The sequence below is a fragment of the Silurus meridionalis genome, chromosome 20 (genome assembly GCF_014805685.1).
Source record: "Silurus meridionalis isolate SWU-2019-XX chromosome 20, ASM1480568v1, whole genome shotgun sequence".
Lineage (NCBI taxonomy): Eukaryota > Metazoa > Chordata > Actinopteri > Siluriformes > Siluridae > Silurus > Silurus meridionalis.
The window spans coordinates 10,567,027-10,584,967 of NC_060903.1; the positions used below are offsets into that span (position 1 = coordinate 10,567,027).

The 17,941-nt window shown below is 35.7% G+C and overlaps 1 protein-coding gene and 1 long non-coding RNA gene across 2 annotated transcripts; one reads left to right on the top strand and one right to left on the bottom strand.

Moving 5' to 3' along the window:
* Nucleotides 1-3,974: 3,974 nt before the first annotated feature.
* Nucleotides 3,975-15,555, bottom strand: pip4p1a (phosphatidylinositol-4,5-bisphosphate 4-phosphatase 1a). Its single transcript, XM_046876679.1, has 7 exons — nucleotides 15,307-15,555; nucleotides 10,769-10,962; nucleotides 10,376-10,482; nucleotides 9,943-10,048; nucleotides 7,566-7,618; nucleotides 6,595-6,685; nucleotides 3,975-6,484 (listed from the first exon to the last, which is right to left on the bottom strand). The coding sequence occupies exons 1-7, from the start codon at nucleotides 15,422-15,424 to the stop codon at nucleotides 6,341-6,343; spliced, it is 813 nt and encodes a 270-aa protein (XP_046732635.1). The 5' UTR covers nucleotides 15,425-15,555; the 3' UTR covers nucleotides 3,975-6,340.
* LOC124403095 lies at nucleotides 15,443-17,505 on the top strand. The gene is made up of 2 exons (XR_006928834.1): nucleotides 15,443-15,579; nucleotides 17,021-17,505. It is a non-coding gene; the product is annotated as an uncharacterized LOC124403095 (long non-coding RNA).
* The last annotated feature ends 436 nt before the right edge of the window (nucleotides 17,506-17,941 follow it).

Below are 17,941 nucleotides of genomic sequence, written 5' to 3' on the forward strand. Positions count from 1 at the left end.
ATAACAATATAATTTTGTTCTGCATTCACTTTTCAGATGTTTGTACTTACAAAAATTATACTTTATGTAATAACAGATTTTACAATTTCATAGATTTATACATTTAAAAAAAGTAAATATTTTTTATTTTATTTTTTATAAAAAGTTATATACATAGACTATATAGACAAAAGTTTTGGAACAAAATTAAAGGCACAGAATTGTACTAGGACACCTGGTTTCAGCAAGCAAACACAAGCTTCATGAAGATATAGTTTATATATGGTTGGAGGGGAAGATACAATGAGTTGCCCGTTACAGAGCTCTGAGCTCAACCCTATTGACCACCTTTGGAATTGGAGCACTGACTGAACCCCAGTCTTCCTCATCCTACATCAGGACATGACTAATTCCCTTGTGGATGAATAAGCACAAATCTCCACAAACCACACTTCAAAATCTATTGGAATATACTCCAAGAAGAGTGGAGGTTGTTATAAAAGCAAATAGATAAATGTGGAATGGAATGTTAAAAAAGCACATATAAATGTTAGTCAGATGTCCAGAAACATTTGTCCATATATTGTATAAACAACATTTTTCAAAACCAAGCCCTCATGTTTTTTTTTTATTTTTTATAAATGTATTAATTTATCAAAACACTTGAACCAGGTATTCAGGGTTCCTGAATGATTGCTTAGACTATGATAAACACACAAAATATCTTGTTTTCTGATAACTAAACAGAACTAACAAATGTAATTTTTTTTTTAAGTATTTAAGATCGGAATTTATTTAACTGTGAAAATGTTTCCTGTGAAAAACAATAAATCACTGATTCAGGTTGTTTGCTACTGATGGGAAAAAAAAATACACAAATAAATTATAAAACATAAAATGTGCACAATTAAATTTATATTGCATTCTATATTTGTAGTATTAAACTAAAAACTAAAATTGAAAGGAAAAAAAGATAATATAGCAATAATATATAAAAATGATAATTCTTTTAACTTAACTTTTACTTTTGAAAAAAAAGATAAAGATGTTAATTCATTAGCTAAATGCAGAATGAAGTATTTGCCAATTATCTATAAAAATTATAATATAGAATGCTAATTTGTTATTACCTTTTTTTAATTTGGAGCTCACTGTTCCTTATCAACAAGAATAAAACAAGTGACTGCAAGAGAGAAGAAAAGACATCTGTCACCCTTCATCTGTCTGTCAGAAAATCTCTCTCTCTCTCTCTCTCTCTTGCACACACACACAAAATGCCTCCTGTTAATGTAGCCTTCTGTAATTGATTATAGAAACAAATTAAGAAATTGTCCAGAATAACTTTGCCATTAGACTGTAATGCTTTATTGCATTTTATTTTTAGTTACTGTCAATTGTGAGTTCTGTAATAAAATAAATAGACTTTAAGCCATTACAATCAATAGTGTAATAGACAATTATATGATGCTAACAAAAAATTATTTTAACTCTAGCTCCAAATAGATTCTCTCCTTAATTTTGAAACAGACTTTATTATGCTTAAATATGTGCTAAGAAAATTTTGTTTATAAATACTGTGTATTAATCCACATCCACACACACACACACACACACACACACACACTCACACACGTTTAAAATGTAGGAGTTGATTTCCCCTAAAAAAAAAAAAAAAAAAAAAAAAACCCAGACATTTCTCGTTCATGTTCTAGCAGTGCTTTTGATAGCATGTGGGTCAGCAAGGGCAAGGCAAAAGTTTATTCTTGCAAAGTTTGAGCCTGGATTTTCTGTTTGATCATGAAGACTTATTATTAAGTAAACAATACACAAAAAAGATACAATATACAAATCTAAGTATTCCAATCAGTATGCTGTATAAAAATTGCTGAAAAAAGGGGAAAAATTTGAATACTAAAATATTTTCAAGTGAAAATATTAGGAAATAATTGTAAGAGATTTAAGTCTTCATTTTATTTTGTATTTACATTTAGAGTTCACATGTACCTACACCAATGTTTACAAAAGATTGCTATGATTGAACTATCAAACTGAAACTTCTACAGCTTTAAAATTAAAAATCAAATTAATAACAAAACAATTTATGTTATGTTATGTGATGAAACTAAACTTAATAGACACCAGTGATATATTCTTTTTCAGCTTGTATTTGTTTGTTTAAGGCATATCATTTCCACTATACCAAAATTTGTCACCCAAATATAATAATTAAATAACACAAGAACAGCATTTATTCAAACTGACATCCTTGATGTGAGCAGACTTCATAAAATGTATCATGCTAACATATTTCCTAGAAGGCATGGTAAATACTACTAAAAATGAATTAAAAAGCACTTAGAGCTGTCTGGCTTTAACATACGCAAATTTGGCTACAATTAGTTAAATAACCAGCTATGCTAGCTTCTATTTACAACCCCCCGAATGAATGATTAATATCATGATGCACATACACGGCTTTATGTTAAATATGTTTGATATGGTAAAATTTTACCATCACTTTGAATATATAGCTAAAATTAAACATTTGAAGAACAGCATACAAAAAAATAAGCTCTAAAAATACATCTGCAAGAGAGATCTACTTAAACATATCTGGGAAAAAGGTGCATGTCTTCCTGGAGTTAAAAGAAAATCCCCAGTGAAAGTCTAAGAGAGTGTTTTGTATCATATCACAAAAACATCATATTTTAACAAGTCAAGATGAGTTTTCGAGTAAGCTTCCCTAACTTCTCTTTATTGTGTAAAGTAAAAAATGGTTTGAGCTGGTCTCTCTCCCTCTCTCTCTCTCTCTCACTCACTTACTCCATTTCTCTCCCTCAGGAGGTTATATGACACCAGAGGCTTTTAATTCCAAGGCAATAACAAATAAATCTCTAGACAGATATTAATAATGCATACTGCTACAGAGATGATTGCATGCTTTTAGTGATAGAGAGACTATACAATGACACATGCACATAGGACCATGTTATGGTCCACACTGAAGACATGTCTAAATAAATTAATAATAAGAAAGATTGACATATTTAAAATGTCTCATTTCACTTTAATAATAAGACCTTCTAGGAAGGGTAAACTGTTGGGGAGATCAGTCGATTGTTTTGACACTGACTATTCTAAAGCTTCTTAGTCAAACATCTCATCCACATCTCCCACATCCCTTAACAAATCTGCCAATCCCTCTTTTTCTAAGCCTCTCTGCTAATTCCTCTTCATGCTGAGAACAGACAAGTTTTATTAATGAGTGCAAGGTCATGCTGATTGTCTTGAAGACTGAATCCTTTTAGCAATGAAGAGGATAAAGGTGCTGGTGGGTTTGTGCAGGGCCAGTGACCCTTATGGTAATCAGGGAAAAATCTTTTTCCATGGTGAAATTGTGTCATAGGCATACCCTCTATTACACGCAAAGAAAGCTTGGGAGTGTTTACATATGTTTCACCATGAACAGTGACATATATATATATATATATATTCAGGATGTTTAATACTAGTCAATGTGTGTTTGGGGAGTGTAAGCATGCTAATAAAAGCACTTCAATAAAGCTATAGAAAACACACACACACACACACACACACACACACACACACACACACACACACACTCCTTCTCTTGTCTCTCTCAGAGTTACATTCTTTATCTGAATCTGTTCCCTTTCTTCCAATAATGATTTTTTTCTCTTTAAACCCCCCCCACCACCACAACCACCACCACCTTCTTTCTCTCAATCATCTCATGGGCTAAGGGATTTGTGGTTTTTGAAAGCTTTTTGTGTTTCCCTTCTCTCTTACTCTTTTTGTCCAAGGAAAAAATACGTCCGGATGAAACAAGAGACAAGTGTGTATGTGTGTTCGTAAAAAATATTTAAAAAAAATTCAATTGGTGTTTTTTTTTCCCTAAAGTCTGACAGCTAAATGTCAAAGTAACTTACTGTAAGTGAGCATGTGTGAATAAAGAAAGAACAGTGACCAGAACAGACTGTTTTCTTATTTTTATATTGTCTTCATGCCTTGTAACAAACTTGTTTGCAAACCAACTCAGAGAAAAGCATCATTCTGGTCTCAATGCTCCTGGCATAAATAAGATTGGTATCAGTACTTGTATGCTAAAAGTAAACAGTTTAGGACACAAGGCACCTCTGTACCTGGTTTGGGGGATAAACCACTGAAATGTTTAATCTAATTAGCCATTTCATTTTGGAGCTGGAAAACGTGAAGCAGAAAAACAAAACGCTGACATTTATATCAATAAAGAACAATGTATTGATTTGTAACAATGTAATGATTTTTTAATCATTGTAAAAAAAATCTAAAGCACAAATCACAAAGTAATATGCATTTCAGTAGCATAAACCCAGAACCCAGTCTTGCAGCACCACACTCCTTTTTATGACCTTCATTGGGTTCTTAGTGATTTTATGCTAACCTTGTTCACAAGTATTCACCATTTACAGCAGTTATCACTCTTAATCATGCATTTTTGGAGGATAATTAACCAATTCTTTAAAACTGATGTTTGTTATCGATGGACAGCACAGAAATCGTGCATTTATCCTCAATAAATTGTAAATAAAGTCCACCAAATCAGAACGGCCTGTTTACTACAGAGTTCCTTCAAACATGCTAGACTGAGAGTGAAAAACACTGGGTAAGAACATTTGGGATACCTACACAAAGCATTTTTTATTATCCTCATTTAGGCACTCATGGTCCACTGAGTCAGGGGATATTAATTAAAACCAAAATCACTCATCATCAAATCAAGGAGTATTCTTATAAATATATATATATATATATATATATATATATATATATAAATAAATATAAAAGAGGTGCCTGAAGTCCTAAACTGAGCTTCAACACACAGCAGTTAAATACAAAAACATATATGTGATTAGCACATTTTTATATGACCACAGCTGTAGCAAATTTAAGTTAATGACATTGTAAATGTCATGTAATGGTGACTTCCACATCATCCTTCCGATAATAAATAAGAGAATACCTTTCAGCTCTGTAGTCTTCATCAGGCAGAGTGGGTATATAGATTACAATAATTCTTCATATGGTTAGTACATGAACACTAATTTTCAAATGCTGTAGTGTTTTCAAAAAAAGGTTTCAAGGAACGGTTAAATCCTCTTATTAAAAGAATAGCAAGTATTTACCCTAACCAAAATTTAAAACAATAAAAAACTGAATAAGGAAAACTAAAAAGAAGACAAACTGGAAATGTGTGTGATATGTCAGAATCATTAAACAAGATTTTTTTAAGCATGTATGAGATTTTTTTGTACTGTGTAAAAGAGATCCTCTTTGTGCAGGTGAGCAATTCTTTTCATTAATTAGCAGTAATGACAATCATGCTTACTGACTATATTATGCTGTTAATTGTACTGAAAGCGCATCAAAAAATTGGTGACTGAATTTTTGCACCATGTCTGCCAAGCATGTGAATACAAATTAAAAAGCATCACAGGATTTTTACTCGGAATTCTCAATGACTGATTTATGGTATTTATTAGGCGACACAATTTCATAATATATGGCGATTTCTGGATTAATGCTAACAGATTTTTTGCAGTATATAGTTATGCCTATATAATCTCAGATTAGGATTAAGTATTTGTTTATAATGTCATAAGACTGAAAATGTTGGTGGATTTGGATGGGTGTGTTGAAACAGCAGTCTGTCTATCTCTTTTTCAGGCCTCTTGATGCATCGGACTGCAGATGTATTGATATCAAAAGCAATTACAAATGCACTTACGCATATTACAGTAACAACTAATTAGTCAAGACTACATTTTACTCGACACCTCTGTTGCTCATGTTGGGGCAAATTTCCAGTTATGCAGTCAAACACAGTCCATGGATTAAAGGTGTGTGAGGGTATTTGTCTCTCAGATAGTGTTTCATCTATGCCAAATAAACCTACCACCATCGATAAAACAGTTTCAGAGTCGTTCATATATGTGTGTGTGTGTGTGTGTGTGTGTGTGTGTGTTAGGTACAAGATTAAAATATTCAGGGCCACAGGAATTTGTTGTCAGTAGGTTTGCACAGTCACTGGTAAAGCCACTGGTCCTATTTTCAGCTCAATAAATATTTACTTAAAACAAATAACTTTTTTTTAGCTCAATGCGGTCATCCAGCTGCCCCTGCTCACCATCCCATTATCTTTCACAGTAGTCATTCTTTTACACAGCTTAATGCTTTGATGCATCCCTTACTGTATTTATCAGCAGTTTCCTCAGATTATTTACCACCAGTCTGACTATTTTCCTGAATCTCTCTCCCCTTTACCATTCCACATTACACCCCCCACCCCCGGCCCCCCTCTCTATGTGAAGTTCTGCAGGGGTTGGCTGACCCGTAGGCAGGTCCAGTAGAGTGCTCTGACCAGGGTCACCACAACCAGTATCAGCATGGCCACCCAAGCAGCATAGATCCCCCCATATACTTGTGCCTTAGACCACGTCCCTGCCTGCAGAGAGATTGTGAGTAATTAGGAAAAAGGAATATTAGGCAAGAGCAGGCACACAAAAAGAAAAAAGATCTTTAGATGAGTAAGCATTGTGGTCTGTTTACACTTACAATAAGTCCAGCAGCTGAGATGCTGAACAGCAAGCACAGGAGGAAACACCACAGACTCCGCCGTCTTGGGTATGTCTGACCAATTGAAGAGCTGCAGCAGGGGAGTTTCAGTGTTAAACATTGGTGATTTTTTAGTGAGATATTCAGTAGATCTGAATACAAAACACTTAAAAATCCTACTATTAGATAGATTTGCATATACCCAGGCATTATACTGTTCTACTAACCATAAAACTGACATTTCATTTTGGTTAAATCAGGAAAACAGTTACACCACTAATTAATTAATTACAATTAATTATTGCATTGATTTGATTTATTCAAATTTTTTATATCTATATTATTTTTCTATATTATTTAACCAAGCAGGTATTTTATTTAAAATATTGTTTTCAAATTGTACACTGACTGGGCAGACATTTAGGTGAAATAATTAGTTCGTTTTGGTTAGTTTGGTAACTAGAAGTTACCAAAATGTGTTTATACAATAGCTAGCCAGGCAGTATTTCATTTATAATTTTTAAGGCTAGCTATCACAAGCGGTGCAAAAAATGCAGGTTTTAATTATGACCATAAGAGACTTCTTTCAAAATCCTTAAAAATAGTAATAAGTCCCATCTTTTGACCAGTACAGTAGGTTATATTTTGATTTAGCAAGCATGCTGATTGAGGAGTATTTATTCAAGTTCTACTTACAATTAAATCCAAGAAAAAAAGTCATTAAAAAAATCTGTATTACTTTGCATGCATGTCAGCTTATGACCAAACAAAAAGTTTATATTCATGTTTGTATACAATACAGATTATATAAATTTCCCCAGATTCTTATTTCATGTCCATAAATTCCTGTTAAGTTTCCAACTTGGAATATTTCTCAAATTCCCCAGATGAAGTTCATGTGGAAAGTTTCTGGAAATGTTCCACCCCTTTGGAACCCTAAATAAAATCAAATTAAATAACTGGACACTTACACTTTTCTGCAGTGAGGACACCGGGCTAGTGTCCTGTCAGTAAACTCTGTCCACTGCAAAGAGAAGAAAACAACTGTTCTTAATGAACATGAGAATGATAATGATGAATGCACAGCTGCAGCACAACACACACAAAAAAAAACTAATTATGGGGATGATTTTGAATAAAAAAAAAAAACAGATAATGATTAATATAATACCAGCAATTTTTTTCTTCCAAAATGTGTGAGTTTAGGTGAACCCCCTTCTTCTGAATTACCACCAGCTAAGCAACAAGCTAAATGTATTCTGTTGTTAGATTTGGAAATTAAATGCACTCTTGCTTCAGGCCCAGGTCTAGTTAGCAATGCTTTTCTGTGGATTGTCAATGAGCAATTAGCACCAGATTTAATTGGAGATTTGTTAAAGACCTTAGCATCAAACATTATAGGACTAAATAAGTGCAGATTTAGTTTCTCTGACTTCTGTAGTCATGTAAGCTTTTGAATGCCTGGTCCTACCTGAAGGATGTTACAAATGCACTGCTGGATCTCTTGTAGTTTGCATAAACAGAAAACCTTTATGTCTATATGTGGTGAACTTGGCGTTGCACAACATGCTACAGTATCTTTCTAGTCCGGAGACTATTTTTTTTTACTTTTTTTTGTATTTTTATTTTTAAAAGTCTGTACTATTTAAAACAATCTGTATACTTGACACAGAGCATCAGTCCTGTAAGTTGAGTTTTGGGGGCTTGTTTGTTCAGCACATCCTGAAGAGCCTTTAAAAGAACAAAGTTAAATCCTGACAATCACTTTAGGGGAAAAAAACTCCCTCAAACATGTTTGGTGAAGAATTTGGGAGGAAAAATAAAATCAGTGTCTGAGCTTCAAACCTGGAGCTGTTCTCTGTAGTCAGCCTTACACTAAGGCTTGGAGCTCACAGAACCTCCGAATCTGTTCTGTGGTATCTGACACCAAGATGTTAACAGCAGATCCCAGCAAGTCCTGTAAGTTGTGAGGTGAGTGGGGGACTCCGATGTGGATCAGACTTACTTGACCAGCACACCCCACAGATGTCAATTCACACTGCCAACAGCTTAATCTCTTGCTCAACCCATTGTAGAACAATTTTTGCAGCGTTCCAGGCTGCATTATCATGTTGAAAGACACCACTGCCATTAGGGATACTGTTCGCATGAAGGGGTGTACTTTGGTCTGGAGCATTGTTTAGGCAAGTGGTGTGTGTCGAAGTAACACACACACAAATGCAAGGCCCCAAAGTTATCCAGCAGAACATTGCCCAACGCACCAGACTTCCTACAATGCCTTGCATTCTTCCTATAGTGCATCCTGATGCTATGCTGAATAGAGGTGAGTGATGCACATGCACCCAGTTGTCCACGTGATGTAAAAGAAAACACGATTCAACAGACCAGGACACCGTCTTCTGGATCTTCCCACTGTGTGTGTTTTCTGTGGTGGACAGAGGTCAATATGGACATTCTTTTTTATTGTCTCTTTTTTCTTGTACACTAAGCAACTATGAACGTAAATCTGACATAAAATCAGGCTGTCCCTGTCCCCTAGTGGTTGAAATTAACTGGCATCCCATTCAGGGTGTATTCCCTCTTGGATCCACCATGACCCTGATCATTACCAAATACTTACTTAAGCTGAATGTTGCCACAGCAGATGATCTGTCTATGATTATACAGTGTATCTGCAAAAATTGTTCACAGCACTTCACTTTTTCCACATTTTATGTTACAGCCTTATTCCAATATGGATTTAAGTCATTGTTTTCCTCAAAATTCTACAAACAATACCTCATAGTGACAACATGAAAAAAGTTTGTTTGAAATCTTTGCAATTTAATTACGTCCTTGAGTGACACTGCCAGACACTGCCAGAGCCCAGACTTGAACCATAATGAACATCTCTGGAGAGATCTGAAAATGGCTGTGCACTGGTACACCTGATATAGATTAAGAGGTTCTGTAAAGAAGAATGGGAGAAACTGCGAAAAAATGTATGTGCCAAGCTTGTAGCATCATACTTAAAAAGTCTTGATGCTGTAATTCGTGGCAAATGAGCTTCAACGAAGTATTGAGCAAAGGCTGTGAATACTTATGTACATGTGATTTTTTTTTTTTTCTTTTCTTTATACATTTGCAAAGATTTCAAACACACTCTCATTTTGTCATTATGGGATATCATTTTTAGAATTTTGAGAAAAATAATTAATTTATTCCATTTTGGAATAAAGCTGTAACATAAAATGTGGGAAAAGTGAAGCGCTGTGAATACTTTCTAGATGCACTGTACTGTCTGATGTAATGGTGTTGCCACAGTCTTATGTAAAATAATTATTATGATAATGATAAGTGATATAGTACCAAGAAGGTGTTACTACAGTGGCCACATGACACTCGGGCCCCAGTAGGCTGTGGATCTGGACTAGCTGGCCCAGGGTGCACTGGTCCCAAATTAATGATTCTCTTACTGCAACACAAAGAGACAGAAAATGTGAAATAAACACTACTCAGTAACATTCAACTTTTAAACTGTTTATTAATTAAGTTTCTTGATGCTGTTTTACTTCATTTAGCATTTTCCTATAATTTCATTATTTATTTTGTAAAATAGAAATTTTATTGAGAACATATGTATACCTGCTCATTCATATCCAATCATGTCACAATAGCAAAAAGCATTAAATGATGCAGAGACAAACTATAAAAACAATATTATTTTTGTTAATAAAAGAAAACCAGTGATCGAAAACCAAATGTTTAATTGTTGTCTGAGATTTTTTTTTTCCTGGCTTACCAGTAAGGACGTGGACAGGCGATGCGCTGAGATGTGACCTTGCAGATAAGTAGACAGTTACAGGGACAGCGCACATACTTCTTCCCAGCCGGAGCATTCTTTATGGGCTAAGGGAGGTAAGAGAATAAGAAAAAAACTGATATTTTTTTTCAGAAAAAAATGTTAAAATCTGACAGAACATTGTTGCTTGCACCAATTAGCTATACTAATGTCTTTTACTAAACATTTTCTTCCATTGTGTGCATTACATTTTGCACATTTGATGATGATGTGCATGTAAACCATGACGAACAAAGGCTGCAACTGTGACCAGAGAGCAGTAGTTTCTATTAATACCGATCTTCAGCAAGTCCCAGTCAATATAACTGGGATCTTTGGTACTTTTGGACTTACTGTAGCTTCATTGCACACACCACACTTGACCACGTGCTGGTGGATCTTGCCCTCAACACTGATAAGAGACTGACACACACGGCAGCTGATCACAGGAGCACTGCCACTCTCAGGTGATGTCAGCGGTGAGTATGGTGGAGGATCCTCACCCAAAAGCACAGAGGGTTGAGATGGGCTTGGAAATGGTGGGAAACCTAAGGCATAGAAATATAATTCAGCATGTGTTAATTACATCATTTTACTGAAAAGACTGTACTAACATTATAAGCAAACATTTAATATGCAAATTTGAAAGCAAAAATTTCTACATAATAAAAAATTACTGTAAAAAAAACAGTGTGGAAGCAGGCACCTAACAAAAAAAGGATAAAAAAGACACAGAGAAGAGAACCTCGGAGAGATAGAGATGCTGAGTGTGTGTGTGTGCTTTAACCAGTGAAAAGTGAAAGCAAAGGTAAAAGTGTGACTGTGGCATAATAAAGCAAGCTTTATTTTTTTTGCCCTTCTCCCTTTTCTTCCATGAGACAGTGATCTACTTTAAATGCATATAATCTGTTTGTGTGATACAATTAACATGAACAAGCAATTTAAATTAATTAATTAAAGTTAGTCAAGTCTACACTATCTGAAAATGTATGGAGAAAGAAAAACACTGCACTACAGCATAAGAACCATGTCCCATCTGTAAGATATTGTTTAACTGCCTTCAGTTTTGAATTCAGTAGGTGAAGCAGATGCTCAGTTGGGCTGAGTTCAGATTACCTGAGACACCCATGTAATTTTAATTTAAATATTATTTATTTACACTGTGTTTAGTAATGTCTTCCATTATGTAGATACTGATATATAACACACACTACAAGAGCCCCATATGTGCCAGCACTCATCTCAGAGAGGAACTGGCTACAATCACTTGGGTTCGTGTGTGTGTGTGTGTGTGTGCGTGAGTGAGTGAGTGAAAAGAAAGCACAAAGAGCAAAACTCTTTTTCTTGTTCTTTATACATTATATATGCTTTAATATTTTGTTAATTTATTCCTATCAATAAAAAATAAAGTAAAATAACATTAAAAAAAACCCAAAATCAATTAATATTTGGTGTTATGACCCTTTGCCTGCCAAATGGCATCAATTTTCTTAGGTACACCTGCATACACTTTTTGGAAGGAACTCAGCATGTAGGCTGTAGTAAAAAAAATAAAATTGTCTGCCGAAGGGCTGCAGAGACAGTTTCATTTCACAGGTCATACACCATGGCAAGTCTGAGCACAGCAAAAAGACACAAGCATGCTGATACTGCATCAGCCAGGTCTCTCCCAGGCAAAGATTTCAAAGCAGACTGGGGTTTCAATATGTGCTGTTCAAGCTTTTTTTTAAAAAGCACAAAGAAATTGACAATTTTCAGAAGCATAGACACCATGGTTGGTCAAGGAAGTGTATTCGTACTGAAATATTTTTTTGTTACAGTGCTTTCGGTGCAATTATTTTTATGTGCAGAACATCTGAGTTATAAAAAATTAGTTCCATCAGGAACGTATTAAGTGGCGGTTAGTGCAGTGTCACTGTGGCTACTCACTCCGTACCGGATTTGTTTGATTGGTTTGCACATGCATGAAACAACGAAAGAATCCATAGCGCTAGTGTTAGCCGCTAACCAGGAAGTGGCTAGCAGGAAACACTTGCATTATGGATTCTTCAGAGTTTTATGTCCAGCTTCAAGAATTTCTCATAAAAGGAGAAAATCCTGACAATTCAACATTTTGAGAGAGTGAATGAATGAAGGATGGAAAGAAGGAAGATATTTGTTAAATTATGATTAAATAAGTAGAACAGTAATGTTACTTAACACTAGATCATATCTTTAAAAAATTGTATGTAAAACAAAAACACACACAAAAACAACACACACACACACAGATACATTTGTATTACACAAATAGGCTCTAACAAATGTAAAATATTAAAATAAAATGTTCCACTTATTTCATTTTATTTAAATCAAGTTAATTTGTGCAAATGTAATCAAAATAATTTTATTTATTACATTTTATTTTTATAAAATATTATTATATATTATTTTATATATTATTTAACCAAGTGATATTGTGATTTGTGGTGAGAGTAGGGAGCAGGTTGAGAAGAGCCTGGAGAGGTGGTATGTGCTGGAGAGAAGGGAAATGAAAGTCAGTAGGAGTAAGACAGAGTACTTGTGTGTGAATGGGAGGGAGGGCAGTGGCGTGGTGCGGTTGCAGGGAAAAAAGGTAGTGAAGGTGGAGAAGTTCAGGTACTTGTGGTCAACTGTGCAAAGTAATGTAGAGTGTGTTAGAGAAGTGAAGAAAAGAGTGCAGGCAGGGTGGAGTGGGTGGAGAAGAGTGATAGCAGGAGTGATTTGTGATAGAAGAGTATCTGCAAGAGTGAAAGGGAAAGTTTATAGGACTGTGGTGAGACCTGCGATGTTGTATGGAAAAGACAGATGAAGATGTTGAGGTTTTCGTTGGGAGTGATGAGGATGGACAGGATTAGAAATGAGTTTATTAGAGGGACAGCGCATGTAGGACATTTTCGAGACAAGGTGAGGGAGGTAAGATTGAGATGGTTTGGACATGTGTAGCGGGGGGACATGGGGTATATTGGTAGAAGAATGCTGAGGATGGAGCCACCAGGAGGAAGGAAAAGAGGAAGGCCAAGGAGGCGGTTTATGGCTGTGGTGAGGGAAAACATGCAGGTAATCAGGGTGAAAGAGGCAGATGTAGAGGACAGGGGGGTATGAAGACGGATGATCCACTGTGGCGACCCCTAATGGGAGAAGCCGGAAGAAGATTTAACCAAGCAGGCCTTTTATTTAAAATTGTTTTAAAAATGTAAACTGTTGATGTTCACAAATGTCATTGTTAATAAGAGACGACAAGCAATTTAATGTTTTAAATTTACTGGAAACTGTACTGAAATTGTACTGAACTGTGACTTAAAAACCGAGGTAGGTGAATTTTGTGTTACACGCCTAACATATATACTGTAGATCAAAAAAATAAAAAATAAATAAAAAATAAAAATCACACACTAATGTATAAGAATACATACATTCTTCCATTAGCACTGGTTATGTGCAGTACCTAAACTGTTCAAGCAAACCGTCATCAAAAAATGACCTCGACCCCTGATAGCTGTCCAACTATAGGCTAATATCAAACCTTCCCTTTATCTACAAGATCATAGATAAGGTTGTAGCAGACAGGTTATGCCCATACCTACATAGGAGTAACATTCATGATGTGTTTCAGTCAGGATTTAGGAATAGTCATAGCACAGAAACAGCCCTGGTTGAAGTGTTAAATGACCTGCTACTGATCTCTGATCAGGGCTGTCGTATTGTTTAAATTGATAAACTTTGTGCAGCTTTTGGCACCACTGGTGATAATATTCCCTTAATAGACTAGAAAATGTTGTTTGGGGGTAAAGGAATGGCCCTCTCCTATCTCAGTCGTATTTGATTGATTATCTGTTTGTAGATGTATATGGGGTGTTTTCTACACTTACTAAGGTAAAGGTTCACAAGGATCTATTATAGACCCATGGGCTTTTATTCTTTAGATATGCTACCTCTGGGTTTACTTATCATAAGCATGGTATTAGCTTCAACTCGTTCACAGATGAACTAGTTACATGTTTGTTTCAGCAAATTAAGATGACACACATTCATTAACAGTGGGTGCTTAATTCTAAAAAGATGGACCACATGTAGCTAAAATTAACATGTCTGATTACATAGTAAACCTGAAGATATGTCCATCCTTTCTTATCGATTATATACTGGCTACCAGTCAGATCTCACACTAATTATAAAATGCTACTGTTGACATAAAGCACTTGCCCCGCAGTACCTCAGTGAACTTTTGGTCTATGATGATCCGCCACGCCTCCTCTGATCTAAAGATGCCGGCTGCTTGTTTGTACCTCGAATAATGAAGACTACAGCAGAGGAGTTTCTGTACAGATTTCTCTTACAAGGCCACACAGTTATAAAACAGCCGAAAATCCAAAACAGGATCGTATCACATCGCTGTTTTATAAACAAGCGAGAGCTTCCAACCAAAGACACCTGAGAAATTGCCTTAGGTAGCTAGTACTGTTATTATTCAGCGCACTGATGACCTGTAAAAGAAACAGATTAAAATAATGAACATTAATTTTATTATACTAAATTGTTTTATTCAACGAATGCTAGACAGACACCCATTTAAGCGCTGAACACTGGATGCGGAAGTAGCTAGCCTCCTAAGAAATTAGCCAAAATGATCCGAGCAACCGGCATGCTCATAAATAAGCGTTATTTCCGCTGTACGACGTAAGAAACGACGCAGTTGGTCACGCTGCTGACCGCGAATTACTTCTATACAGCACGAAAAAAAGAAACAAGAGACGCACATAGATTTTTATGACATCTATTTTTCTTTACACAACACCTAGCCGGGCCTATTTATGGCAGCACCGCTAGAGGGATTGGCTCTGAGGGGACACCTAGCGAGCTACAATACTCACTCTGCGGTTTGTTCGGTTGCGAAAACGGACTTGGTCCAGGGGAAGTACCGCTGATTCCACTACCGGCTGTTCCATCGCCGAGATCTGATAGTAATGGTGAGCGCTCGCCGTCCGCCATGGCGAGAGCGAGGCACGGGGAAACGGGGAGCGTACTGCCTAGCCACCGAGAAGCGCAGCTGGACGCGCTTTCGTCACATGGTTACAAGCTGGATACCGAGGCAACGTACGCGCATGCGCGTTTTGTTCTCTGCGAGCTCATCTCGAGATTACCGGGTAAGAGGACTGTGCCACACGCATGTCTTCCACGTTGACAATGCACACTTTATACATGCTCTGTTTTTACCTGCATTTGCACTATTGTAGTTTTGTACATTTGTAATTGATGTTTTTTTTTCCTCTTATGCCCTGTATCATTTGTCGGTTGATGTCAGTTATATCATTTATGTCAGTTATGTCATTCAGAGAGTAAGAAATTAATTTAATAGTGTAACAGACTCTTTTACATATACCACTAAACTCTTCAAATTGAAATATTTAGTCAATTGAGCCATGTTTAAGAATATAACAAGTGCTTTTCAATACCTGTCAACAAACAAATGTCAGTAAAATGTAAAAAAAAAAATGCCACTGATTCTTTTAAAACAGGCCCCTGGCTTTTAAATAATAAAGTTGGATCAAAATGTGGAAAATTGTAAAAGGGAAAAAAGATTGATGTGAATAGAATATCAAAACCAAAATTTGGTTAAACATTTGCTCTGCAGACTGACATTTTTTAAATATTGGTTGAATTTTTTTACATCTCCTACAAGAGGGTAAGTCACAATATAGGCCTCTCCCAGTATTGAATTACAGTTCTTAAAGCAATGTGAAATTGTGCTGGCTATACAACTGGGTCAGACCTTTTCCAAAGCAGCTGGTCTTGTGGGATGTTACTGGCTTGTAGTAGCTGGTACCAAAAAAAAAGACAGCTATTGGACTAGTGACACAAAACAGCTACTGTAGCACAAACTTTTGAGATAAAAAAATCTGTGTGGGCTATGATCAAAAGGTATCCAAACACAAAAAGCCCATGTGAGCAATGGAAGAAATTCTCTCAATCTGATTAATCAAATTGAGCCTTCTGATGGCTTGTGCATGTATGTTGTTTATTTGGGGACAATAAGGCACCAGGATGTGCTACAGGATGACGGCAAGTCAGCATCAATGTTCTTATAGGAAACACTAAGTCCTGGGATACATGTTAATGTTTGACATGTACACCCTATCTAAACACTGTGTCAAATTAAGTAGACCTTTTAATGACACCAATATTTCATAATGAATTTAATTTGTTTCATTTAAAAAGGAATACATTTCCCTTATAAAAAACATAATTTTTTATACTTATTGTATAAAAAGGGGTAACTAGTCTGCTAGCTTAAAGCAGTTTTATGAGTAATCCTTTTAAGAAGTTGTTTCTGCATTCGTACATTTTGTGTTGGTCATGAATTATAAAAACCCTTCAGTTCTTTGGAATGTGAAAAGCATATATAGGCTCTGTTCATGTTATATTAAATACATATCTCTTTAGCCAGGCATTCACATAACACATATTATAACCTTGTGTTAAGGTACATCTGATCGAATGCACATTATCATCTTTTGCTTGTTAATATTATGAACAGCAGCTATGCTAATTCCTCTCCACTGCTTCTCTTTCTCTACCCATCCCAAGAAATTTATTTTGCAACACTCATGAAGATTTCAGACCTTCTAGAAGAAGATGCTGACCCCAAGGATGCAAAGGGATCTAGAGGTTGAGCCAGCTCCAGTTGGATCTCACATCATGAAGATTTTAATCGATGCTTAAAAAAGATTCCCATCAATGAACATTTAAAGGCTCTGACATGGAGGAGTTGGTGTTGGATCTGTAACTATCTCAGATGTTGGGCTATTTTATGGTGCTTAGGTGCGCCTGGTAAAACTGACTGTATAAGAATTTAGAGAGGACATTACTCATAATCACACACTATGGTTCTCATGATTCTTCTCATTTTTGGGTGTTTGTAATGTTTTATTGATTTATAATCACCATTATGGTGTCACCCAAATGAATACTGGTGCACATTTTGAATAAGAAACACAATGAATGGACATGAGCTTAGTGTAAAACTGTACTTTGGTCAGATGAATACAAATTTGAGATTTTTTTGTTTTTAACTGCTGTGTCTTTGCTAGACGTAGAGATAAATGGGTAACTGGATGGTCAGCATGGCTACCACAACATTTTGCAGTGACATGCTATTCCATCAATTATAAGTACACCTGTGATCAAATATTTTTCATTTGGTCAGCTATTGTGGAATAAAAAATAAAAAAACAGTTATTAAATCCACACAAATATATTCAAACTTGTGCAGATTGCTACAGATACGTTTTTTTTAGCTCTAGTGTGCTCTCTGACCATCCAAACAAAAGACGTGAAAATGCTTGGAAGCTGTGCAACAGAGTGAAAAGCTATGAAATTAAGAGAATAGACTATTAGGAACAATTTAATACATAATCATGGACAAAAATATATTAAAACATATTGATTAAAAAACCTGGTGATTCTTAAATGCCAGCCTCTGCAGTTATCAAACCCTGAATTCTGATA